This window comes from Hemicordylus capensis, chromosome 17 (genome assembly GCF_027244095.1).
Source record: "Hemicordylus capensis ecotype Gifberg chromosome 17, rHemCap1.1.pri, whole genome shotgun sequence".
Taxonomy (NCBI): Eukaryota; Metazoa; Chordata; class Lepidosauria; order Squamata; family Cordylidae; genus Hemicordylus; species Hemicordylus capensis.
This window is the reverse complement of record NC_069673.1, coordinates 11,340,096-11,367,184: the sequence shown is the minus strand read 5'-3', so window position 1 is coordinate 11,367,184 and position 27,089 is coordinate 11,340,096. Positions and strand designations below refer to the sequence as shown.

The window sequence follows — 27,089 nt, the reverse complement described above, 5'->3', positions numbered from 1 at the left end:
CCTGAACCAGAGCTCAACGTTGAACCGGTAGAATCCTAGAAAAGGTGAGAGAGACAAATGCAGAAGATTTTCCCACCACGCTGCATAACTGGGCCACCCACACTTGGGAGCAGGGAACTGGGTTTCCAACCTGAAGGCTACAATTCCAGGAGATCTTGAGTTCCCAGCCCATCTTATCAGAGAAATCCTGGAGGCCTACACAGCTTGTGACCCAACAAACCGAAAGTCATCTGGTTGCCATGTAATCAGGGCCGGCTGATCTGTCCAGCGAATTAGGTGGCTGCCAAAGGCGTCAAGTGGGGAGGGGTGCCGATAGCTCGGGTCATGGGTTGCCCCCGTGGGTGGGAGCAGGGCAGCAAGTGGCCAAGCAAGCAAGTGGGTGCTCTCCAGATCCACTGCCTGCATGCCTGTTATGAGTATGACAAATATTTATATTCCACCTTTTCAACAAAAGTTCCCAAAGTGGTGGAGAGAGAGACAGGGGGGGGGGGAGGATAAGTAAGTAAGTAAGTAAATAAAATGGACCCCTCTCCCCAAAGGGCTCACTATCTAAAAAAAAGAAACATAAGACAGATGCCAGCAAGAGCCTCTGGAGGAATGCTTTGCTTGGGATGGATAGGGCCAGTTGCTCTCTCCCTGCTAAATGTAAGGGAGTCACCATGTTTAAAAGGTGTCTCTTTGCCTAGTTAGCAGGGATGGAACAACTCTCTGCTCTGGATTCGACACACACCACAACTCTTTCCCTCGGATTCTACAGGAGGCGAGGAGTTTGATCGTCAGTCAGAACCCGACTGGGTCGGAGAATTTCCCTGCCTACCTTGGTCAGAAGCTGGGGAGGGACTCTGGGTCAAGCTCCCTGCCTCTGGCCCTGTTTTTTATCTAACACACAACCACAAATTGGAAGCACGCCCGGCTCTCGAATCAGGATAGGAGGCTTGTTCTCTGTTTTGCGGGCCTGCGCCGGAGAGGAAGAACCAGAAAATATGCTTCCCCCCTTCCCTAGAGAGAACAGCAAAAAACCCCGGCAAAAATAAACCAGAATTTAGTCTCTAATACTTGCAGTGGCACCCGAAGCTGGTATGGGGGTGCAAACACCCCACACCTTTCTTCCTAAATGTGCCGTGGGTGTGCCGTGTGTGGAGGCTTACTGCATTTACAGCTATGCTTTGGGCTGGACAAGTCATGCTTGCTACCACAAGATGACTTCTCCTAATTGATTGATTGATTGTAATTAATTAATTACATTTCTATACTGCCCTATCCAAAGCCTCTGCGCAGTCGTCTACAACAACATGGATTCATATTGAAAAGTTTGCCTCTTATAGACAAATTCATGGAGGACAGGTCTATCGCTGGCTACTAGTCTTGATGTCTCTGAATACCAGGTGCAGGGGAGCAAGAGCAGAAGAGAAGGCTGGGGGCCCTCACCTCTTGCCTGTGGGCTTCCTAGAGGCATCTGGTGGGCCACTGTGGGACACAGGATGCTGGACTAGGTAGCCCTTGGGCCTGATCCAGCAGGGCTGTCCTTATGTTCTTTAAAGTTACAATTGTTAAGTTAAGATCCTTAAATTAAGATGCCATTCGGTGAACGGCAAAGTAAAGATCCTAGTCGTCGTAAACACCAGCCACGTCTCCCATTTTAATTCAGAGACACACCAAAATCTGCATCGAAAGTTTGCAAAACAGCATGCTGAAAGGAACTGCAGCTAGCCGTGCTGACTGCTTTGTGTTCTGAAATGGTCAGCCGTCCAGAGATTCCTATATGAGGCGGTACAGAATACATTAAAGGAACAAACCATTTAAAACGTGTTTCCGATTCCTGGATTCCAGAACGGGTTGCGAAGCAGGAAATACACTGGGGGGAAGAATCTTACAGATCAGAAGATTTCCATTCCTCTCCAAAGAGAAATCCAGAGGCAGGCTGCGTTTATATGGCTGGGTGTATTCAGCATGAGGGTTTTTTTTAAAAAGGTGGGGGGGAGGAATCATCTATATGTAAATCAAGTGTCAGCATAAACCTCCTAACCAAAGTGAATCTCCGTGGTGCTTTTCCTTGCGTCTTGAGCTGCATTTTCTCCACCACACGGGCATTCCCTGCAATGCGGAGGGAATGCTGATCACATATGCTGGGAAGCAGTTAGGCAGGAGTGATGCTGGTATCATCTGATGGAGAAGGTTAAAGAGCATCAGCCACAGTATCTTCCTTACAGAGAGGGAGGGAGGGGGTGGGGAGGGGCGGGAGGGGTGGGGAGGGGAGGGGGAGAGAAAGAGGACCGGTACTGGGCTTGACTAAGAGGAGAGCACAGACAGCCCTCCCCTGTTCTCTGTCTTCCCCCTCTCCAGCATAAGAATTCAGAGCAGACTGCGGCTGGACATGGAGGTTCCATAGGAAAACAGGGACCTGCCTTATACTCTTGGTCCATCTAGCTCAGTATTATCTACACTGACTGGCAGCGGCTTCTCCAAGGTTGTAGGCAGGAGTCTCTCTCAGCCCTATCTTGGAGATGCTGCCAGGGAGGGGACTTGGAACCTAGATGCTCTTTCCAGAGCGGCTCCATCCCCTGAGGGGAATCTCTTCCAGTGCTCACACATCTAATCTCCCATTCATGTGCAACCAGGGTGGACCCTGCTTAGCTAAGGGGACCAGTCATACTTGCTACCACAAGACCAGCTCTCCTCCTTTTCACGCAAAGCATGAGCTACAGCCCCATTCCCTAAGGGGAAGATCTTACAGTAGCCAGTGTTCACGTGTAGTCACCCATCCCAATGCAAACCATGGCAGACCCTGCTTAGCAAAGGGGACCATTCATGCTTGTTACAGCAAGACCAGCTGCGGTAGCAAACCTCTGAGGGAGTTGTAGTTCCACGACATCTGGGGTACCACGGGTTGGGAATCCCTGGCCTTGTGAACCAAGTGGGGCGGGGCGCCTGTGTCACATGACACAGCTGGCGAGCCAATGTTGGTGCCCCTGCCCTGCGGGCAGGCACACACAACTCCCGCCGCTCCCCATCCCTGACACCGGCCCAGCCGCCCACTTGCCCCCCTCACCACCTCTGCCCTCCGCTCCCGCCACTTCCGATTTCTACTGGGCAGCCAGCCTGCCACAGCACATTCTGATCATGTCGCTCCGCAGTGGCATCATGGTGACGTCCCGTGGCAGGCTCGCTGCTCAGGAGAAGTCGGAAGTGGCGGGAGCGGAGGGCAGAGGTGGCGAGGAGAGCAAGGCAAGAGAAGGCAAGAGATGGGGCGCCTACCCTCCTGCCAAGATGATGGGAGGTGCCCGCCAGGGCCGGTAAACAGAGTGGAGGTGGCAAAGCCAAGTTTCACCTGAGCCACTAGCAGCCCTGGCAGGCGGTGAATTTTTTCATCTCAGGCTGTTTTCCAGCTCCAAATCATTCCTGCACTGCTGCTTTCCCATCGGGAGCTTTCTAAGATTTTATTTATTTGTTTGTTTGTTTGTTTAACGTATTTCTATACCACCCAAAACTTACATCTCTGGGTGGTTTACAACCAGATAAAAACAAAAGTAAAACATGAATTAAAAACAGAAACAAGAAATTTGAAAACACGATAATAATAATTATTTTTTTAAAAAAAACCAACACCACCAATATTCTAAAACGTTAAAAACAATCAAAACGATATCAGTTAAAAGCCGGGTGAACAGATGCGTCTTCGTTTACACGAGGCTTTGCCGCGAGTTCGAAGTTGCCCCCAAAAAACTGGACGCAAAAAGTGGATTTATTTAAAGCCCGGATAGAACTCGGGCGACCCTCCAGGGGCAGATCCACCATTGCACAAACGGGTTCCAAGAACCCGGGCCGCCGCCCTTCAGGGGCTGGGCCTCACCCCCCAGCCACGCCCCACTACGCCTGACGCCAGATACGGTTCAGCTCGCAAACGGAGCTGTGCGGCATGCCTTTGAAGGGCAGGGAGAGCCACTCCGGCCGCGCTGCGAACGCGGCACTGGATGGTTTTCCGTGCAAACTTTTCCACGCGGCCCTGTTCGCAAGCTAAACTGCACCTCCTGCATCTGATGTCAGATATAGAGGGAGCAGCTAATCTTCACCCCCTGCGTCTGATGTCAGGCGCTGACGTCTGATGCAGGGGGTGGGGCTAGGGGGCTGCGGCGGAGGGCTGAACCCAGGCCGCTGCTGGCCTCGCTCCGCCACTGCTACACTCTAATGCGCAATGAAAAACCCGAATCGTGTGTCAAGGGCTCCCCAATATTTCACAGGGACATCAGGGTCAATCTGGCCAACATCATTTAATAATAATAATTATTATTATTATTATTATTATTATTATTATTATTATTTCGATTATTTATTCGATCAGATATGTGAATGCACACCTCCATTCCGGAGGAGATGCGAACTAAAAGCCGGGTGTGAAAAACGTCCTGCTGCGGGAGGCCACAGCAACCCTGTATCTTTTCCCCGACGGCTAGAAAAGCAGCTGGGGGGTGGGTGGGAGATTCCGATTCAGAAACCGCCCGAAAGAAAAGGGTCGAGCACCCCGGCCGTCCTGCTGCTGCTCCTCGGATCAGATTTGCAGCCTCTTTGTGTCTATGTTCAAGTTAAAAATAATAATAATTTTTCTTTTTCAAAAGCTGTCGGGAGACCGATCGTGCATCTCCCGGCATCTCATCTCGTTCAGCCCTCCCTGTTTTTCTCTCCCTCTTGTTTTTATCACCTTTCAGGTGTCAGCGCTCCAGATTTCTTCCCTTTCCTTTCTTTCCCTAACCCAGATTTCGCTCTCCTCCGAAGCGGCGTGCCTCCAGATGGTGCCAAGAAAATGGTCTCGCTTCCCCCTGCTGGGTTGCTTCACAAGAGTGCCTTCCAAAAGGAGGCAGGCGCACGTCGGATGCTCACACACAATCTGGTGCAAGGGTGGGCACCAGCCCCTGCTGCCGTTTTACACATTCGTACAGCACACGAGAATCTGAAAGAGCACTGACTACTCACCACTGCTGGACCTCCTTCTCCGTAACTGAAAAGGAAAGAAGAGAAAAAGAGAGAGTTTAAGAGCCGGTTCAGGTGGGCATGCGCATCATTTGAACGCTTAGGTCTGGTTCACACCTTCAAATTCCATAGCTAGCTGCCTTATACTGAGTCAGGCCCTTGGTCCATCGAGTTCAGTGTCGTCTACACTGACTGGCAGCAGCTCGCCAAGGTTTCAGACAGGAGTCTTTCTCAGCCATACCTGGAGATGCTGTCAGGGATTGAACTGGGGACCTTCTGCATCAAAGCAGATGCTCTTCCACAGAGCTAAAGCCCCATCCCCTGAGGGGAGTATCTTACATTGCTCACAGGTAGTCTCCCATTCAAATGCAAACCAGGGTGGACCCTGCTTAGCAACAGGGACCATTCATGCTTGCTGCCACAAGACCAGCTCTCCTCCCTCAATAAAGACGAGGCCCCGGCTTTATCCTGAGTCAGACCCTTGGCCCATCTATCGCGCTACACTGACTGGCAGCAGTTCTCCAAGGTTTCAGGCAGGAGTCTTTCCCAGGCCTAATGGGAGATGCTGCCAGGAATCTTCTCCAGTCCAGTGTTTCTCAACTGGCGTGCCATGCTCACTCACTCTGAGTCACTCACTCCAAAAGCAGAGCATTCAGACTGCCCACTTTTGGAGCCGACCTGCCCAATAATGCAATGGGAAAGACACTTATTTCCCACTGCATTTTGGGTTGAGTTAGCTCCTAAAGTGGGCAATCTGAATGCTCTTCTTTTGGAGCTGATTCAGAGTGAGTCAGCATGGCACACCAGCCGGAGAACCCTGAAGTAGATCTCTAGGCAGGTCTGGGAAAGACTCCTGTCTGAAACCTTGGGGAGTTGCTGCCTGCCAGAGCAGACAATACTGAGTTCGGTAGGCCAAGGTCCTGACTCAGTATAAGGCAGCTAGCTATGGAATTTCAATGTGCGAACACTATAACCGCGACACCACGCTGGCTTGGGTTCACATATACATCAATGTGCAACCATGGTTGCTACTAAGAAGGAGAAATGGCTCCCAAAAGAGAGGTAGGAAGGGCACGCATCCCTGAAGCTGACTTGGTAGCATAGTGTAGTGGTTAGAGTGTTGGACTAGGACTGGGAAGACCCGGGTTCGAATCCCCATTCAACCATGAAACTCACTGGGTGACTCTGGGCCAGTCATGTATCTCTCAGCCTAACCGACCTCACAGGGTTGTTGTGAGGATTTTTTTAAAAAAGCATGTAATCTGAGCTCCTCGGAGGAACAGCGGGATATAACTGTTAAATAAATAAATTAAATAAGTAAGTTTGACTTTGCCTCCCACCCACCCCCAGCTGAAAAATGCAGAGCCACGGGTTTAACCGCAGCCATGCCGGCTGCATGTTTTTGAGGTCAATTGACCAGCCCACGCAGATGGCCAGTGAATGACTAGCCTGCGCTGGTTTGAGGATACGGTGGGAGAGAGTTCCGAAGTCTATTACGGGGGCAAAACCCTGACACTTCAGAGATGTGGTGAATCTGGAAATCTAATTTCTTGTTGGAAATGAGGCAGGCAATTCATATTCAAGAGAGGGAGGGCCGCTTAGGAGACGAGCTGTTTATTGGGGGCTGCGGTGCAATGAACAAAGAAGGCTGTGTCGGGGAGCAGGATCACCCCTTACGTTCGTCCACCACTCTGCAGTGTTGCAGGGGTGCAATGCAGGAAGGGGAGAAAGAATCACGGGCAGTGCAATATTCCAGCACTGTTTAGGCACCCCCCTAGAAGTGGCACCATAGACCTCCCTATTGGATGGGCCGGCCCGGTTACTTCTCGGCCACCACAATGGCCACGCTGCCTTCCTTCCTGACTTTCCCAGTCTTCTACCTGCTCGCTCAAGACTGAAGCTGCCACTCGGGCTCCCTGCTGCCTGTCTCCTCCGCAGCCTCGCCACAAAGCCTGCAGGGAGGGGTGGGAGCTCTTTTGATGTCGCTTTCCTCCCCCTCGCCTTCTAAATTAATCTGCCGCTTCAGATCTCGCTCGCTCGCCTCCTTCCAGCCCCCTAACCCACCCAGATTTGATGAATAAGCTTCAGAGCTTGGCGCCCTGAACTGAGTGACTGGGGGTGGGGGGGTGGGCAGTCACTTCTCTCTCAGCCTAGCCTGCCTTGCAGGGTTGTTGTGGTTAGATGTTTGGGCTAAGACCGGGGAGAACCGAGTTCAAATCCCCACTCAGCCATGAAACTCAGTGGGGGACTCTGGGCCAGTCACTTCTCTCTCAGCCCAGTCGACCTCACTGGGTTGCTGTGGGGATAAACGTGGTGTAAGTGGTGGGACTGTTGCTCTAGGACCGAGAAGATCTGAGTTCAAATCAAGTCAACACTGGACCTAGAAGGAGCTACTGGAGAGGGAGAGTAATGTCAGAAGCCCAGCAGTTGAATGAACTGGCCTTTTCAGAGAGAGGGTGAGGGAGGGAGGGAGGGAGGGAGAGGGAGAAAGAAAGAAAGTGGGTGGGAGAGCGAGGGGGAGTGGGAGAAAGGGAGGGAGAGAGGGAGAGGGAGGGAGGGGGAAGGAGATAGGAGGGAGGGAAAGAGAGGGAGAAGGGAAGGGAGGAAGAGAGAGATGGAGAGAGGGGGGAGAGGGAGGGAAGGAGGGAGGGAGAGAAAGGGAGGAAGAGGGAGGGAGAGGGAGGGAAGGAGAGAGAGGGGGAGAGGGAGGGAGGGAGAAGGAGGGAGAGAGGGAGGAGAGGGGGAGAGGGAGGGAAGGAGGGAGGGAGAGAAAGGGAGGGAGAGGGAGGGAGGGAGAGGGGGGGGGAGAGGGAGGGAGGGAGACTGGCATGGGTCGGGGATGGGTCTGAGCAACCTCTCTCCCGATAGTGGCTGTGCCCACTGCATCTTACGTTGACAGAGCTGGTGTGGTAGGGGGCCTCTTTAAAATGGTCTGGGGACTGCTGGCAGGAACCTGTCCCCTAGCCACCAGCAAGCTTCCTAGTTATTTATGTATTTATTTATTTTATTCTGCATATTTTTATACTGCGCCTCTGGGCGGTCTACAGTTAAAAACATTTAAACATCAATCATCAATACTAAAACTATGAATCTAATTAAAAGCCTGAGTGAATAAATATGTCTACGGTGCCTCTTTAAAAATGGCCAGAGATGGGGAGGCTCTTGTTTCCTTATTTTTATGGGGAGGCTCTTATTGAATCCCCGCTGGTACTATATCGGGCAGCAGCGATATTGAAAGATGCCGGAAGGCATCATCTCATACTAGGTGGGAAGAGGCAATGGTCAACCCCTCCTGTATTCTGCTAAAGAAAACCACATGGCTTTGTGGGCGCTAGGAGTCGAAATCGACTCAACGGCACACTTTACCTTTACCGTATTTCTTATTTCCTCTGTGTGTGTCGCTGCCCTCAGCTCATCTGCCAAATCTTTGCCACAGGTGACCAGGGTGCAGGGTGGGAGGACAGGTATCTGCAGAGGCAGTGTGTGAGTACTCCAACCCAAGCCCCACCGGGCAGCCCTCGCTAGAAGGAAGCTGCCTTCAACCAAGTCCGACGCTTGGTCCATCTAGCTCAGTACCCAGACTGGCAGCGGCTTCTCCAAATTTGCAGGCAGGAGTCTCTCTCAGCCCTATCTTGGAGATGCTGCCAGGGAGGGCACTTGGAACCTTCTGCATGCAAGCCGGAAGGTGCTCTTTCCAGAGCGGCCCCAACCCCGCAGGGGAATGTAGCCTCCCATTCGAATGCAAACCAGGGCAGACCCTGCTTAGCCAGGGGGGCAATTCATGCTTGCTGCCACCAGACCAGCTCTCCTCTCCCAATGCTAAGCCAGCCCCTATTCAATGAGCATATCTGTTCGAATTTCAAGCAGCAAGCTACATTGAGGTGGGGCATCCCCCCTTTGGCAGACGGTTGCGGAGTCTTGAAATATTTCAGCCGTCTTGGCTCTGTCCTCTGTCCCCGTCAGGACCATGCCCTTTAATTGCAAATTGGGCAGAAAAGGGAATGATGGAGAAGATCGCAGAGACAGAAATACACCTTCCTTCTCCCACCAGCCTCTTGCGCTAACTATGCAAGACTGTGACCCCGGCTGATTCTTTCCAGGAGGAATTTTAATAAAGCTGCAATAAATCGATATCAATTCATTACTTGGAGAGAGTGGGGGGGAAGGCAGGGGCAGTTGCTGGAAGCCAAGGGACCGCCACTTTGGAGGCAGGAGGAGCTGCCAGAGCGAGCTGAGCTGGGGTGGTGGGTGGAAGGACAAAAGACGCATTAGCCGAATGATTGATTGACGCACGGTGAGCCGAAAGGGAGAATTTTCTGCTGCAGAGGCGGCCACGCTGCAGTGACCACGCTTAGGCTGGTGGAGGGGATGATTGTACAGTATATGCCTGCAATGCCTTCTTTTCTCTCATAGCATGGGGATTCTCAGTCTTGGGTCCCCAGATGCCGTCGGACTACAACTCCCATCATCCATAGTCTGCAGAGGGGGTGGATGATGGGAGTTCTAGTCCAATGACATCCGGGGATTCAAGGCTGAAAATCCTCAGGAGATGCTATTGCCCCCCCCCCCGTGTGATTGGACTACAAATCCCATCGCCTCCAAAGACTGGGGGTGATGGGAATTGTAGTCCAATGAAGTCTGGGGACCCGAGGCTGAAAACCCTTGCTCAAGAGATTCTATTGCCCCAGAGATGTTATTGGACTACAAATTCCATCAATCCCCAGAGGCTGGGGCTGATAGGGATTGTAGTCCAACAACGTCTAGGGAGCCAAGGCTGAAAATCCTTGCTCAAGAGTAGGACTGCACAGCTTCGGCCCTCCAACAGTTGTTGAACTACAGCTCCTCCCAAATGAATCCCCAGCTCTGCTAATAGAGATGCGAAAGAGCCAGTCGTTGATACGAAAGGCCATTTTTAAAGATCCCTGAGCGCCTCATCTGCTGAAAGAGTGGTGTTGCCTCTCAACTACTCACTCTCTGACCTCTCTTGATGCCATTGGCTCGTCTACTGTGATGTCACAATGCAGCAGGCAGAACCACCAGTACAGCCTTTTTGGATGCGATTGGTTTGCTGTCTCTGATGTCACTGAGGGTTTGAGCAGCCTAGGGCGACCGGACTGTGCATCAAATCAGAACAATAATTCGATCCGGTTTGATACGGTCTGTATTGGCAGCATTCTGCACGGTATCATTTTCAAGGCAAAATTCAAGGCTCAGATTGGCATTGCCCGAGACAATATTTCTTGTATTGTATCGGACGGTTCCAAACTGGACCTGATTATCGGATGGCTGTTTTCATGCTTTTCTCTGTTGCCGATGTCACAGAACTTGCTTGTCAATGAATCTGGTGGTGTACTATATATGGAAAAAGCCCACCCACGGTGGGTTGGGAGGCGAGCAGTGATGTGATTGACTTCTCTGCCTCAGTGCCTCAGGCCTGCAGTTGCTCCATAGGAGGAGAGTGGCAGTGAGCAAGAATATTCAACTTTGCTAAGCAGGGTTTTCACTTGGATGGGCTAGACATCAACTAGATGTCCGAGTGCTGTCCGCTTTAAGATATTCCCCTTAGGGGAATCTCCAAGGTTTCAGGCAGGAGCCTTTCCCAACCCTAAAGAACAGAAGAACAAAAGAACAGCCCTGCTGGATCAGGCCAGAGGCCCATCTAGTCCAGCATCCTGTTTCGCACAGTGGCCCACCAGATGCTGCCGAAAGCCACAGGCAGGAGTTGAGGGCATGCCCTCTCTCCTGCTTTTTAGTGCTCTTGCTGCTGGCTGTTTGTTAGCCCCGCCTCTACTCCAGGGCTGGAATACAAGTAACTCAAGCCCCATTCAAAAGCTGGCCTGGATCAAGGAATGGATTCACCCCAAACACCACACCTGGGACCTTCTTCGTACAAAGCAGATGCTCAATCCAACTAACTGAGCCAAGAGGCACCTTTTTAAAGGGGTGATTCTCTTTATTGAGCAGGGGGAGAGCAACTGCCCCTATCCACCCCCAGCACAGCATCCCTCCAGTGGCTGTTGCTGGTGTCTATCTTATGTTTCTTTTTTAGATTGTCAGCCCTTTGGGGACAGGGAGCCATCTTTATCTATTTATTCTTATTTCTCTTTGTCAGCCACTGTGGGAACCCTTGCTGAAAAGTGGTATATAGAGATCCGTAGTGGCAGTAGTAATAGTAGCTACAGCCCCACTCTCGAAGGGGAATACCTTACAGCAGATGTTGCTCGCATAGAGTCACCCATCCAAATGCAAACCAGGGCAGACCCTGCTTAGCAAACAGGGGCCACTCACGCTCACTACCACAACCCCGGCTCTCCACCCTTGGGCTCCTGGTTCTGACGGCATCCTCACTACTCCACCCATTTGATCATCCTCTCCCCATTCACACAAAACAAATGCACCATCCGGCCGAACACATCATATTTCACACCACCCACCCAGCAGCAACAGACTTATCCCAGCCTGCTGCTCGCCGGCCGGAAACACTTTGCATTTCTTTTTCAAGGGAGGGTGAGTGATGCCAAAGAATCACGTTGGCTTAATGATCATAACTTTAGTGCGGAACAGAAGGTGAGAGAAAAAGAGGAGAAAGACAAAGGAGACATTAGCTGGATGATGCTGTTGTGTGTTTGTGTGTAGTGGTTTTATTTTTTTAAAAAAACTGATTCATTAGCTTCACTCACACACGGCACAGCGTTTCCCAGCTGAAGCTGATTTTATTTATTTTTTCTGAATTAAAATCAGTCACTCTTCCACCGAAAGAATTCTCCTTTCTAGAATGCGTAGAGAATGAATTATGTTCCGACAGTGGAGAATATGGCGAGCCCAGAGGCTCATGCATGGTTTGAAGACCTTCCAGATGGTTTGAAGACCTCCAGTGAAGGAAAGCTGACCACTGCATGAGGCAGGCTGTTCCACTGACCCACAACTCTTGATTGACTGATTAAGTGCCGTCAAGTCGGGGACGACTCTTAGAGACCACATAGAGAGAGTCTCTCCAGGATGAGCTGTCTTCAACTTGGCCTTTGAGGTCTCTCAGTGGTGTGTTCATTGCTGTCGTAATTGAGTCCATCCACCTTGCTGCTGGTCATCCTCTTCTTCTCTTTCCTTCCACTTTCCCCAGCACTATGGACTTCTCAAGGGAGCTGGGTCTTCATACAATGTGTCCGAAGTAGGAGAATTTGAGCCCGGTCATTTGTGCCTCAAGTGGAAATACTGGATTGATTTGTTCTATGATTCATTGGTTTGTTTTCCTGGCTGTCCATGGTATCCTCAAAAGTCTTCTCCAGAACCCAAGTCCAAAAACATTACTGCTTTTTCTATCTTTTTCTGTCTATCTTAACTCTTACAGGTGGGGAATTCTTCTGAATAGGAACATAGGAAACTGCCATATACTGAGTCAGACTATTGGTCTATCAATCTCAGTATGGTCTTCACAGACTGGCAGTGGCTTCTCCAAGGTTGCAGGCAGGAATCTCTCTCAGCCCTATCTTGGAGAAGCCAGGGAGGGAACTTGAAACCTTCTGCTCTTCCCAGAGCGGCTCCATCCCCTGAGGGGAATCTCTTGCAGTGCTCACCCTTCTAGTCTCCCTTTCATATGCAACCAGGGCGGACCCTGCTTAGCTATGGGGACAAGTCATGCTTGCTACCACAAGACCAGCTCTCCTCTCCTCAGACCAGCTCTCCTCTCCTCTGTTCCTTCAACCTTTCCTTATAGGCCCCTCACTATCTTGGCCGCCTGCTTCTAAATCGGTTCCCGTCGATCAGACGCCTGGCTAGATTCAAAATTTTGGATCTCCTGCAGAATCCAAATTGGGAAGACGCAATTATTTCTATATATTTAAAAACTCAACCTCCATACGTCAAACACGCTGCCGTCAACCAGAAAAGGTGCCGACAGTTTGGGGAAAGCAACGTTATGCTTTCTCCTGTTAAGAACTTACATAACACATCAGGCTTTTAATAAGACACCGGAGACATTTCCAGGAGGTATTTGTTAGAAGGCATCACATCTGCACCATTTCAAATTTTGCTGGCATTAGCCGGTCGAGTCTAGCTTTTCCATTCACTGCGCCCTAAGGAACAATCAAAAACCAGCCCACTGCAGGGCATGGTTAAAAATATACTTCGGACCAGATGGGGAAATGCTCCCCCAAGAAAGCTTTGCCTCCAGGGAATGATAAGGGAAGAGCATGTCAGGGAAATGTTTTCCTTTTATTAAAAAAAGAGAAAGAAATGATGGATTAGATCTCTCCTGTCTGTTTTGGAGGGATAACTAGCAACATCCTGAGTGGCATGTCATGTTTTGAACTACTTGGGAACTTTCTCTAGCATAGGCGTTCTCAACCTTGGGTCGCCAAGATTCCCAAAGTTCCCAAAGCAGTTTACAGATAGATAGATAGATAGATAGATAGATAGATAGATAGATAGATAGACAGACAGATAGACAGACAGACAGACAGACTCCCTGTCTCCCAAAGGGCTCACAATCTAAAAAAAGAAACATAAAATAAGACACCAGCGACAGCCACTGGAGGGGTGCTGTGCTGGGGACGGATAGGGCCAGTTGCTCTCCCCCGCTCAACAAAGAAAATCATCACATTAAAAAGGTGCCTCTTTGCTCAGTTAGCAGGGGACTACAAATCCCATCATCCCCAGCCACAATAGCCTTTTAAAATATAATACGATACCGGAACATAGGAAGCTGCTATAGGAGTCTCTCTCAGGCCTATCTGGAGATGCTGCCAGGGAGGGAACTTAGAACCTTCTGCATGCAAGCGGGTAGGTGCTCTTTCTAGAGCGGCCCCATCCCAAGGGGAAAATCTGACAGGGCTCACATGGAGTCTCCCATTCAAATACAAACCAGGGCAGACCCTGATTAGCAAAGGGGACCATTCATGCTTGCTACCCACAAGACCAGCTCTCTAGATAAAAAGTGTCTAGTGTTATATACTAAGTCAACTTAAGTGGCGCAGCAGGGAAATACTTGACTAACAAGCAGAAGGTTGCCGGTTCAAATCCCCGATGGTCCTGTATCGGGCAGCAGCGATATAGGAAGATGCTGAAAGGCCTCATCTCATGCTGCATGGGAGGAGGCAATGGTCAACCCCTCCTGTATTCTACCAAAGACAACCACAGGGCTCTGTGGGCGCCAGGAGTCGAAATCGACTTGATGGCACACTTAACCTTTTGTATTATATACTAGACTGGGGTTGCCAATCTTGGGTCCCCAGATATTGGGCTATAACTCCCATCATCTGGGCAGTGATGGGAAATGTAGTCCCGCATCTGGGGACTAAAGGTTGGGGACCCCGTTTAACCAGCTTGTGGATCATCGCGGAAAAACCGAATGCTAAACAGACATTGAGACGCTTCACACGATTGCTGTGAAAAGCCTCAATGTGGTCTGCGGGGAGAGCAGGCTTAGCAAAAAAAATGAGGTTAACAGAGCGCTCGCCTTGGGAGCACCGTCTGCTCGCCTGCAAGCCTGGTGGTTCCCACGATCCCTGGGAAGTGGGCTCAGCTCCCTTCGCCCACTTTCCACTCATCGTGGGAATAGCCTCATTGGCTTCTTAATCAAAACCTCGAAGGCCATGGCGGCTTACATGACCCATATTCAATGACTGCTGAACTGAATTTATTAAAATAAATACCGGGACCACTTAACTGGCATCTTCGATGCTTGCTATTCAATGTTCAATGAAGGGAGATGATGTTTTTTCCTGAAACAAGTGAGCTTCTCCAGAGAAGCAGGACAAAAAAACACCAAAGAACTACTGTGTAGGAATTCACACGTGAGCCCCATTCACCTGCTTGACGACCCTCATGAACGAAACAGCCCAAATGTGCTCACCTATCTACACATGGTCCGTATAAGATTTATTTCACTTAAAAAAAAAAACCCACACTTTCTCCGAGAAGCACCAAGTAGGAGTGTGTGGGTGCTCCCTATTTTATCTTCATGGCAATCCTGTGAACAGGATTGTTCCACATAAGAAGAAGCAGAGCCTGAAAGGACCTCAGAGGTCTTTTAGTCTGACCCCTTTTGCTTGGGGAAGGAAAACCTCCAGCGAAGATTCACGTCATGAGGCAGGCTGTTCCACTGTCAAACAGCACCAGCTGTTAAGATGTTTTTCCTAAACTTAGCCTAAAATCCTAAGTCGAACCTAAATCAACTTCCTTGTCATTTCTGCCCATTCATTCTGGTCCTCGAGAGTGTCCACTTCTTCTGCTGCTGTGGGACGGCAGCCCTTCACAAGAATAAGTGGAGAATGCATCAACTTCGGGTCAAACATTAACAGCCCCCAAATGAAGGACTTTTAGCCAATGATGTACATTATCGCATTCTTGTTATCGCTGCACTCCAAGCCCACACAATGTTTTCTGGGTCCTAAGTCAAGAGAACAATTTGTAAATTCACCATTCCAAGGCAGACGGAAGCATTTGAGAACTGACCTCCCAGAATGGCTTAAAAGCAATGACGTTTGCCGTTATCTTCTCTTTGGTTGAAAGATTTTCCCTCGTAAAAATTAGCGACTCCGGTTAAACATTGACCAGAGAAAAAGAGGCAATTCATTACATAGGAACATAGGCAGCTGCCATATACTGAGTCAGACCCTTGGTCCATCTAGCTCTGTATTGTCTTCACAGACTGGCAGCAGCTTCTACAAGGTTGCAGGCAGGAGTCTCTCCCCGCCCTATCTTGAAGATGCTGCCAGGGAGGGAACTGGGAATCTTTTGCATCAAGCATGCAAGTGCTCTTCCCAAAGTGGCCTCGTTCCCTGCGGGGAATATCTCACAGTGCTCACATATTGTTTCCCATTCAAAAGCAAACCAGGGTGGACCCTGCTTAGCAAAAAGGACACTCCATGCTTGCTACAAGATCAGCTCTTTCGGGCTCTGCTACCTGGGCAAAGAGGCACCTTTTTAACATGGTGACTCTCTTTAGTGAGCAAGGGGAGAGCAACTGGCCCTATCCACCCCCAGCGCAGTACCTCCAGTGACTGTTGCTGGTGTCTATCTTATATTTCTTTTTAGATTGTGAACCCTTTGGGGACAGGGATCCATTCTCATGATTGATTGATTGATTGATTGATTATTTCTCTGTGTAAACCACTTTGGAAACTTTTGTTGCAAAGCGGTGTATAAATATTTGTTGCTGTTGCTGTTGCTGCTAAGTGAGCAAAGAGGCATTTTTTTTAATGTGGTGATGCATTTTATTTAGCCTGGGGAGAGCAACTGGCCCTATCCATCCCCAGCACAGTACCTCCAGTGACTGTTGCTGGCGTCTCTCTTATGTTTCTTTCTAGATTGTGAACCCTTCGGGGATAGGGAGCCATCTGATTTATTTATTATTTCTCTATGTAAACCGCTTTGGAAACGTTTGTTGAAACGCGGTAGATAAATATTTTGTTGTTGTTGTTATTTATTCAATTTCTATACCGCCCTTCCCAAAAGGGCTCAGGGTGGTTTACACACTTTCCAGCTCAGTCACTCCTGCTTCGAAGTAGAACAGAGGAAACTAAGAGCAAGCCCACACACACACACACACACACACACACCCGATTTCCCCTGGGGACAGCATCAGAAAGTTACACTAATTCGCAATTAAAATCTCTTCAGATGCTATTAAATATTTAAGGAGCCAGCTAACGGCAGGTCTCGGGAAATGGATTTGGGAGAGAAGGGGGTTGCCAAGAATGAAGATCAGCAACAAACAAGGGGAAAAGAAGGGCTGGCAGTGCCCTTTTCCATAGAGTTGGTTTTGGGTTTCTAGGGTGAAGCAGGCTGGGGTGGGGGTGAGGCCGTGGCTTAATCCCTGCTAACTTGGAAAAGGGGGCACCTTTTAACGTGGTGATTCTCTTTATCTAGCAGGGGGAGAGTAACTGGCCCGATCCACACACACCCAGCACAGTACCGCCAGTGACTGTTGCTGGTGTCTATCTTATGTTTCTTTTTAGATTGTGAGCCCTTTGGGGACAGGGAGCCGTTTTATTCATTATTTCTCAATCATGCCCTGCACCCCCACAGTGATGTCGATAGGCGCTACCTCCCTCACAGCTCGGGTGGAAGAGGAATGCTGCAAGTCCATCAAACAGTAGAGGAGGAGAAAAGAGGCCTTGAAGAATATATAAAGGACAGTGAAGAAGAAGCACTTCAAATGGTCAATAACGAGAAACTATTCAACACCAATGAAACCAAGCAGGCCTACAAGAAAGAACAAGTCAAGAACCGAGCAGAAAAATGGATAAATATGCCCCTGCATGGTCAATATTAGCACAATATAAGTGGAAAATCAGACCTCACCAAGACCTGGCAATGGCTTAAGAATGGCAACTTGAAGAAAGAAACAGAGGGTTTAATACTGGCTGCGCAAGAACAGGCACTAAGAACAAATGCAATAAGAGCAAAAGTAGAAAAATCCACAACAACCACAAGTGCCACCTTTGTAAAGAAGCAAATGAAACCGTGGACCACCTAATCAGCTGTTGTAAAAAGATCGCACAGACTGACTACAAACAAAGGCATGACAAGGTAGCAGCAATGATACACTGGAACATCTGCCAAAAATACAAGCTACCTGTAGCCAAAAATTGGTGGGACCATAACATTGAAAAAGTTGAAGAAAATGAAGATGTAAAAATATTATGGGACTTCCGACTACAAATAGACAAACATCTGCCACACAATACACCAGATAGCACTATAGTCGAGAAGAAAGAAAAAGAAGTCAAAATAATCAACACAGCAATACCAGGGGATAGCAGAATAGAAGAAAAAGAAATAGAAAAAAAATCAGGCTTGAATATTAGGCCGCCGCCACCAGAATGAAGTTCAGCAGAGACCAAAGTAGAGCCTTGCATCTGGGCAAGAAACATGCCCCAAGTACAGGATGAGAGAGGCCTGGCCTGATAGTGGTCAAAGTGTCCGTGGTGCTGAAAGCGACCGAGATGTTGTAGTGGGCAGGAAGTTGAATAGGAGCCAGCAGTGTGATGCAGTTGCTAAAAAGGCAAATACAATCCAGGGCTGCATTTGACACCAGTGTAGTGTACAGATCACGGGAAGTATCCGTTCTGCTCTGTTCTGTGCTGGTCAGATCTCACTTGGAACCCTGCCTTCAGTTCTGGTGCCCATATCTTAAGGAGGATGTCGAGAAACAAGGGTGGCTTCAGAGGAGGGCAACCAAGATGGCAAAGGGTCTGGAAACCAAGTCCTGTGAGGAGAAGGTGAAGGAGCTGAGAATGCTGAGCCTGGAGCAGAGAAGACTAAGAGGAGATAGGAGGAGAGCCGTCTTCAAATCTCTGAAGGGCTGTCCCATAGAAGAAGGAGCAAACCTGTACTCTGTTACAGGACTCGAAGCCATGGGCTGAAACAACTAGGACAGATTCAATAATTTCCTAACTGTAAGGGCTATTGGCCTGTGGAACAGTCCGCCTCATCAAGTGTTGGGCTCTCCTTCGCTGGAGGTTCCCAAACAGTGGTTGGAAGGCCACCTGTCAGGGATGCCATAGCGGATTCCTACCCTGAGCAGGCAGTTGGGCTTGATGACCTCCAAGACCCCTTTGCGGCTCTAACATTCTATATTTTTGTGTTGCCTCAGCCTCTCTCCCCGCCACAGGAGTCTCCCCCAGCCCTGCTGCTTGCATTTTGGGCGGTATCGAAATATGCTAAATAAATTAAATAAATACAATTAATCTGGGCCTCTCTACACACAAAAGCATGTATCCTGCCACTGTGTTCTGGTCGCTCCCCCTTCTCCTATTCGGAGAGGGAAGCCGGCCACCCGGGACGGCTCACTTTCAGCACCAAAAAAGCATGGCAAATGACCGATTGTTTTACACAATGCCGTATTTTTAGCACGGGGGGGGGGAAGGAGACTCTCGGCTTCTGCCCCCAGCTCGGTGCCAAAATCATTAGCCCTGCCTTTTGGCTGGCTTCTCCCACATGGTGCCGCTGCGTCCTTTTTCCCCTGTCCTGTGGGACTGAATTCAGTTGGCACCATCTGCATGGACCAAGCTCTCGGCCCTTAGCCAGAATCAGCTACCCGTCCATCCCTTCCGGGGCTAATTTTGGCTGCCAGCTGGACTCAGAACAAGCATGGAAAATTTTGATGGGCTTCAGAAGCCGGCATCTGAGACTGTTGGTTGTCAATCCATCAATCATCTTCATGGCGGTCGAAGACCAGCACAGGATAGAGTACAAATGCAATGAAATCAAAGATCATTGGGAATTATGATACAACTAAATTGCTGCAGATTCATAACTATAATTAGACTATAAGGTTATGGTTAAAATACAACTCTAAAAATTGTGGGGCAATTCATAAAATAAGATAAAACAAGGGGGAAATGATGACGACGACGATACAATCCTAGAAGTCGTGGGGAGATTAATACCGTAGAGCTAAAAGAAGGGTAGGTCAACAACTAGCTTTACAAATAGGGCATCTAAAAATATAAAATAGTTAAAATACTGTCGGTCAAGGAAAGGAAAGGAAAGGAAAGGAAAGGAAAGGAAAGGAAAGGAAAGGAAAGGAAAGGAAAGGAAAAGCTTCAAAACCCGTAAAGAAAGACCAGAAAGTGCTTTGGAGAATGTGAGATAAAGTTTCACAACCAGTCGGGAACATCTTCAGTAAGTGAGAGTCTCTCATCCTCAGTGAGTCCTGCTCATGGTAGGAATGTGCTATGGCATCCCTGACAGGTGGCCTTTCAAAGCCTGTTTGGAAACCTCCAGTGAAGGAGATCCCACCATTGCATGAGGCAGACAGTTCCACAGTCCAATCGCTCTTACAGTTAGGAAATTCTTCCTAATGTCTCTCCTGAATCTGCTTCCTTGTGATTTCAGCCTATGGCTTCTAGGAGAGCTGGTCTTGTGGTAGCAAGCATCACTTGCCCCCTTTGCTAAGCGGGTCTGCCCTGGTTTGTATTTGAATGGGAGATGACATGTGAGTGATGTAGGATATTCCCCTTAGGGGATGGAGCTGCTCTGGAAAAAAGCAGAAGGTTCCAGGTTCCCTCCCTGGCAGTATCTTCAAGATAGGGCTGAGAGATTCCTGCCTGCAACCTTGAAGAAGCTGCTGCCAGTCTGTGCAGACAATATTGAGCTAGAAGGACCAAGGGTCTGACTTAGTAGAAGGCAGCTACCTATGTTCCTCGTCCCGACCTCAGGAGCAACAGATCTGCCTCTTCTTCTATGGAACAGCCCTTCAGATATTTGAAGATGGCTCTCATATGTCCTTTTAGTTTTCTCTTCTCCAGACTAAACATACCTAGGCACCTTAGGGCCTTCTCTGTGTTGGCTCCCTGGTTCTGAAACTCCCTTGCTAGATTAATCTGCCAGGCGCCTACACTGTTCATGTTTAGATGTCAATAAGTACATCCCCACCCCTCTCCGGAAGAGCCCTGCTAGACCAGATCCAAGGCCCATCTAGTCCAGCACCCTGTTTCGCACAGTGGCCCACCAGATGACTCTGAGAAGCCAAAAAGCAAAGAAGTGAGGGCACGCCCTCTCTCCTGCTGTTGCTCCCCTGCAACTTGTATTCAGAGGCATCGTGCCTCTAAGGCTGGAGGTGGCCTTTAGCCACAAGACTAGTAACCACTGACAGACCTGTCCTCCATGGATTCGTCTAAGCGTCACTTAAAGCTATCCAGGCTGCTGGCTGTTACCACATCTTGTGGCAGAGAATTCCATAGGTTAATTATCCAAAAAGCACTTCCTTTTGTCGGTCCCAAATTTCTTGGCAATCCGTTTCATGGGGTGACCCCTGGTTCTGGTGTTATGCAAGAGCGAGAAACATTTCTATCCACTTTCTCCACACCACACATGATTTTATAGACCTCTATCATGTCTCCCCGCAGTCATCGTTTTCCTAAACTAAATAGCCCCAGTTGTTGTAGCCTTGCCTCATCAGGAAGGTGCTCCAGGCTCCTGATCATCTTGGCTGCCCTCTTGTGCACCTTTTCCAGTTCTACAATGTCCTTTTAAAGATACGGTGACCAAAACTGCACACAATATTCCAAATCTGGCCACACCACAGACTTGTATAATGATGTTCTAATATTAGTTCTATTTTCAATCCCCTTCCTAATGATCCCTAGCATGGAATTGGCCTTTTTCACAGCTGCCGCACACTGTGTCGATTTATTTACTCACACGTATATCCCGCTCTTCTTCCGAGAGCTCAGAGCAGTGTACATGGTTATTTTTATCCTCACAACAACCCTGTGAGGTAGGTTAGGCTGAGAGATATGTGACCGGCCCAGAGTCACCCAGTGAGTTTCACAGTTGAATGGAGATTCGAACTCGGGTCTTCCCAGGCCTAGTCCAACACTCTAACCACTATGCTATCAATACTTTCAATGAGCTGTCCAGCACAATCCCAGGATCTCTCTCCTGATCATGCACTGACAGCTCAGTCCCCATCAGTGTATAAGTGAAGCTGGGATATTTTTGCCCCAATCTGAACCACTCTGCACTGAACCGGAATATATTTTATTTCTCTTGTCGGTATAATATTCTCTTGTCTGCGGCTGCTGCTGCTGCTGTGTGATCTAATATGTTTCCAGTTATGGTTTGCCTAGGTGATTTATTATTGCTTTGTCAGGTGACTTGTAAACTCCACTGAAGATCTTGCGCCCTAAGGGCGGAACAGGAATATTTTAAATAAATAAATTGGGGCAGGGAGCTTCAGCCACATCACCAGGAATCTTTGATACTCTGAATAGGCTATTGCCTCAGGGAAGCGGAATGAATTATTCAAAATCAAAACGTGCAAAATTTACTTTCATCGCATGATCGATGAGGGGTTGCAAGCAGCATTGAACCGTTCTTGGTGCAAACATTTTGGGTTTGGGGTTATTGGTGGTTTTTTTTTTTAATTTTAAAAAAGAATGGAACATCCACAGGACTGGAATCTTGATGCACGTCGCTCGGAACAGGTGTATACCCAGCAGATGATGTCTTTATTGTTGCATGATTGGCAGTTGTGAACAGACTGTCACAAATGGGACAGAACTTACGTAGCACCATGAACACCCACGAGGGCGGTTCACACGAGCGACTCATCTGGTCACTTCTTACCGTGTGTTATAATAACAGTCGACCATGCAATAATAAAGAACGTAATAGTTAGCTGATAGCACAATTATCGGCTAATTGGGTAACTTTTTGTACACCACGTGGAGATGTGCATTTCTGGTGGTATAAAATATGAGAGAGAGAGAGAGAGAGAGAGAGAGAGAATCTGGTAGCTTGGTACACTTCTGGTTTTCAGTTAAGAACATAAGAAGAGCCCTGCTGGATCAGGCCCAAGGAAGCCCATCTAGTCCAGCATCCTGTCTCACACAGTGGCCCACCAGATGCCTCTGGGGAGCCCACAGGCAAGAGGTCTGTGCATGCCCTCTCTCCTGCCGCTACTCCCCTGCAACTGGTACTCAGAGGCTCTGCCTGCCGCCTAAACCACTACAGGAGGCTTACTTACGGAATACTTCAGATGAAACTTTTATTTCTACTTGGGAGTCTTTCATAGTTTATAATAATTTAGCACAGGGTCAAACCCTCCCCCCCCCATCCAAGATCTGGCTTTTCTTTCTAAAATATATAGCTATTTGGGTGTTTTTTTCTGTTTCTCTTTCCCCCAACCCTCTATCTATGAAATATAGCTGGCCTATGACCGAAATAAAGTTTTACTTACTTACTTATATGAAACATAGAAATCGTATAGAATATATAGAAATCAAATGAATATACACACACACACACACACACATTTTTTCTTGGCAAGGGTGGATTGCAGGTTTGTGTGGGTGGGTGTCTTTTTTTCTGGAAGGTGGAAAACAGAGGGTTGCTGGACCTCCCGACTGATGTACGTAATTATGCGATGTCTCAGACCTGCTCACTGTAAAATTGCTTTCATTTTCTTTCTCTTTCTTGTCTATTATTTATTGTTTCTTGTTTATTTCTGTTATTTTGTGGTTTTCTTTCTCTTTCTTGTCTATTATTTATTGTTTCTTGTTTATTTCTGTTATTTTGTTGGAAAACAGTCAAAAGATTTTTTTTTAAAAAAAGTTTCCCTCCATCCCAAGATTTGACGCTGTAGGCAGGTTGCCTATACTGCCGATGGGCTAATCCGCCATTGAACCTGGGACTTTCTGCATGCCAAGCAGATGCTCTATGACTTATCTACGGCCTCATCCACCTATGACCTGCATGCCTCTCTGAAAGTCCTTACGCCTTGTCGTGCTTCTCTTCCTGCCACAATGGAGCAGATCCAGAAAAGCTGGGGCTATTTTGGATGCGCCCACCTGTGCGAAACAGCATAAAAGTCCGTTGCCGCCTTCACTTCGATGGGCTGTGTTGCACATATGTGCCTATCCGCCCGGGATCATAATCCCACGTGCACCTGCCTCCTTTCGGAAGGCGGTTTTGCAAAGTCACACCAGAGGGGAGGGGAGATTGTTTTCTCAACACCATCTGGAGGCCCGCTGCTTTGGGAGGACCGAAATCTGAGCGAGGCAACAGCAGATTTCAAAAAAGGAAGTGACTTCTGATTTATGAATGGGCCATCAGAAACAGGCAGTCGTGACAGCAAATACCTTAGAAGGCAGAACCAAAGGGTTCTTGACGGCACCGAAATCAGTGAGACAAAGTTCAGTAGAGATCAATGCAAAGTCCTGCATTTAGGTGAAACAGATCAAGTGCACAAGGATGGGAGCGATCTGGTTGGCAGTAGGACATGAGAAAAGAATCTAAGTGTCTTCGTGAACCACAAGTGGACATGAGCCAGAAGTGTGATGCAGCAGCTAAAAAAGCAAATACAATCTGGGTCTGCATAGACAAGCCGGACAGGCTTAGTGTCCGGATCACAAGAAATAATCATTTCACATTTGGTGAGACGACACTTGAGACGACACTTGGAATTTCACATTTGGTGAGACGACACTTGGAATCTCGTGTCCAGTATTGCGAGAAGGGTGTTGATGAACTGGAATAGACTAGGAGGAGGGTGAACAAGGTGGCGAAGGGTTTGGAAACCAAGTCCTATGAGGAATGGTTGAAAGAGTTGGGTATGAGTCGGCTGGAGGGTTTGGAAACCATCGTCAAAGGTGTGAAGGGCTGCTAGGAGGAGGAGTGAACTTGTTCTCTGTAGCTCTTGGGGGCAGGCCAAGAAGTAGTGGGTTGAAATGACAAGGAAGCAGATTCAGCAGAGATATTAGGAGGCAATTCCTGGCTGTAAGAGCGGTGGGACAGTGGGACAGTCTGCCTCATGAAGCAGAGGGCTCTCCTTTGCTGAAGGTTTTCAAACAGAGGTTAGACAGTCATTTGTCATGGATGCTGTACCAGTTTCCTACCCTGAGCAGGGTGGGGTTGGACTAGATGATCTCTAAGACCCCTTCCAACTCTAATATCCTGTGAAGACCCACTGTTCGCCTGCATGGTAGAGAAAGAAGAGACTTCTAATCCTCCAACTCACCCAACACGGTGAGGCCACCAGCTTCTCACACACCGACTTAATGTTTCAAAGGATGCATGCCTGTGAATTCCAACATCCGTAGGCCTAATTGGCATCATCAATATCCCCAGATAATATTTGATCAATGATCATAATAAACTGAACTATTTTTTTTAATATCCCCAGATTAAAACCAAGAATCAATCACACCAGCTGGATCTTATGCACGATGGATTTCAGGCAAGTACCACTACTATTATAATTATTTTGGCCCTATTGAAACATCACACCCACACAGGGCTGTCTGTTGACTTTGCCATTGGTAGATTTGTGCTGAGAGGTGGAGAAAGGAAGGCATTCTCTCACTCCCACAATGCACGGTAGAACAACGGGATGTGCTTCGTGTGCCCAGCATGATGCAAGATGTGTGTGGAAAGGGATAAATCGGCCGGCCGACCAATCAATCAATCATTTGAGCCAGCATAGTATAGTAGTCAGAGTGTTGGACGAGGACCGGGAAGACCCAATTTCGAATCCCCAGTCAACCATGAAACTCACTGGGTGACTCTGGGCCAGTCATGTCTCTCTTAGCCTAACCTACCTCGCAGGGTTGTTGTGAGGATAAAAATAAGCATGTACAGGGCTCTGAGCGCCTCGGAGGAAGAGTGGGGCATAAATGAAATACATACATACATACATACCGGTACATACATACATACATACATACGGTATCTTTAAAGCAGGGATTGTCAAACGTCAGATGTTGTGGTCTTGTGGTATTAAGCATAGGGACATAGGAAGCTGCCATATACTGAGTCAGACCATTGGTCTGTCTAGCTCAGTATTGTCTTCACAGACTGGCAGCAGCTTCTCCAAGGCTGCAGAGGCAGGAGTCTCTCTCAGCCCTATCTTGGAGATGCTGCCAGGGAGGGAACTTGAAACCTTCTGCTCTTCCCAGAGCAGCCCCATCCCTTAAGGGGAACAGCTTACAGTGCTCACTCATGTAGTTTCCCATTCAAATGCAAACCAGAGCAGGCCCTGCTTAGCAAAGGGGGCAATCCATGCTTGCTACTACAAGACCCCGGAGGCCTCCCTGGGGCCTCTGAACCGGCTGCTGTTTAACGTTTTTTTAAAGCCCAAACACAGGCTTACAAAGCACGTGGTCAAAATAACAGGTTGGTTGACCCACAGAATGCCAGCCGGCTTGCAAGCACTCAGATCTCCATCTGGCTGCCTGTCTCGCGTGGGTGTTCCCTTTGGTTCCGCACAGTTCAGCTTTCCCCTGCTGTCGGGATCCAGCTCCTAAGGCGTCAGTGTCTGTGGCTTGATCCCTGATGCCAAATGATCGGAGAAGAGCTGGCCTTTTTGTAGCAGGCGTGGATTGCCCCTGGTGCTAAGCAGGGTCTGCCCTGGTTTGCACTTGAATGGGAGACTTAGTGTGTGAGCACTGTAAGATATTCCCCGAAGGGGATGGGGACACTCTGGGAAGAGCAGAAGGTCCCAGGTTCTCTCCCAGCCCTACCTGGAGATGCTGCCAGGGACTGAATGTGTGGCCTTCTGCATGCACAGCAGGGGCTGATCAGTGAGTGCAGCCCAATCCCCCAAGAGGCCCTCCATCACCTGGTATTCCAGGTGGTCTCCCATCCAAGTACGAACCTGGCCTGACCCTGCTTAGCTTCTGAGATCAAACATTGGTCTGTCTAGCTCAGTATTGTCTTCCCAGACTGGCAGCAGCTTCTCCAAGGGTGCAGGCAGGAATCTCTCTCAGCCCTCTCTTGGAGATGCTGCCAGGGAGGGAACTGGGAACCTTCTGCTCTTCCCAGAGCAGCTCCATCCCTTAAGGGGAATAACGTACAGTGCTCACACTTCTAGTCTCCCGTTCAAATGCAAACCAGGGCGGACCCTGCTTAGCTAAGGGGACAATTCACGCTTGCTGCCACCAGACCAGCTCTCCCCTCTTGTTGAGATAACTGACGTTGCAGTTATCTCCCATCTTTTAGCAGGAGAACAGTTTTTTTTCATTTGCAATGGACAAACAAGCCAGGCTGGTTCACGAAAGGGGGAAGCGACCGTTTCCTCCCACCCGAATGCTGTTCCAGACATGTAATTTTTATTGCCCTACAGATACAAATTGTGAAGATGGGTGTGTCTGATTATGGAACGAGAGATGAGACTTCGGTGCTTGGAAACGATCTCGCCTTCAAGGTACACGTCAGGCCTCTCTGTGGGATCTTCCCTGCACACAATCTCTTCCCTTCTGCTTGCATGCAGAAGGTTCCCAGTTCCCTCCCTGGCAGCATCTCCAAGACAGGGGTGGGAGAGATTCTTGCCTGCGACCGTGGAGAAGCCGCTGCCAGTCAGAGCTGGATGCCAGACCCATGGCCTGACTCAGTATAAGGCAGCTTCCCATGTTCATAAGACAGCCCTGCTGGATCAGGCCCAAGAAAGCCCATCTGGTCGAGCATCCTGATTCGCACCGTGGCCCACCAGATGCCGCTGGAAGCCACAGGCAGGAGTTGAGGATATGCCCTCTCTCCTGCTGTTACTCCCCTGCAACTGGTACTCAGAGGCATCCTGCCTTTGAGGCGGGAGGTGGCCTGTAGCCCTCCGACTAGTAGCCCTTGATAGACCTCTCCTCCATGAAGTCATCCAAACCCCTCTTCAAGCCATCCAGGTT

General features: G+C 48.9%; 1 protein-coding gene across 1 annotated transcript in view; it reads right to left on the bottom strand.

Moving 5' to 3' along the window:
- NCS1 (neuronal calcium sensor 1) overlaps positions 1-27,089 on the bottom strand; it is a 61,529-nt gene that overhangs the window by 28,479 nt on the left and 5,961 nt on the right. The window contains exon 2 of the mRNA XM_053282382.1: positions 4,969-4,993. Coding sequence (XP_053138357.1) covers positions 4,969-4,993 — 25 coding nt within the window. The remainder of the gene's footprint in view (positions 1-4,968; positions 4,994-27,089) is intronic.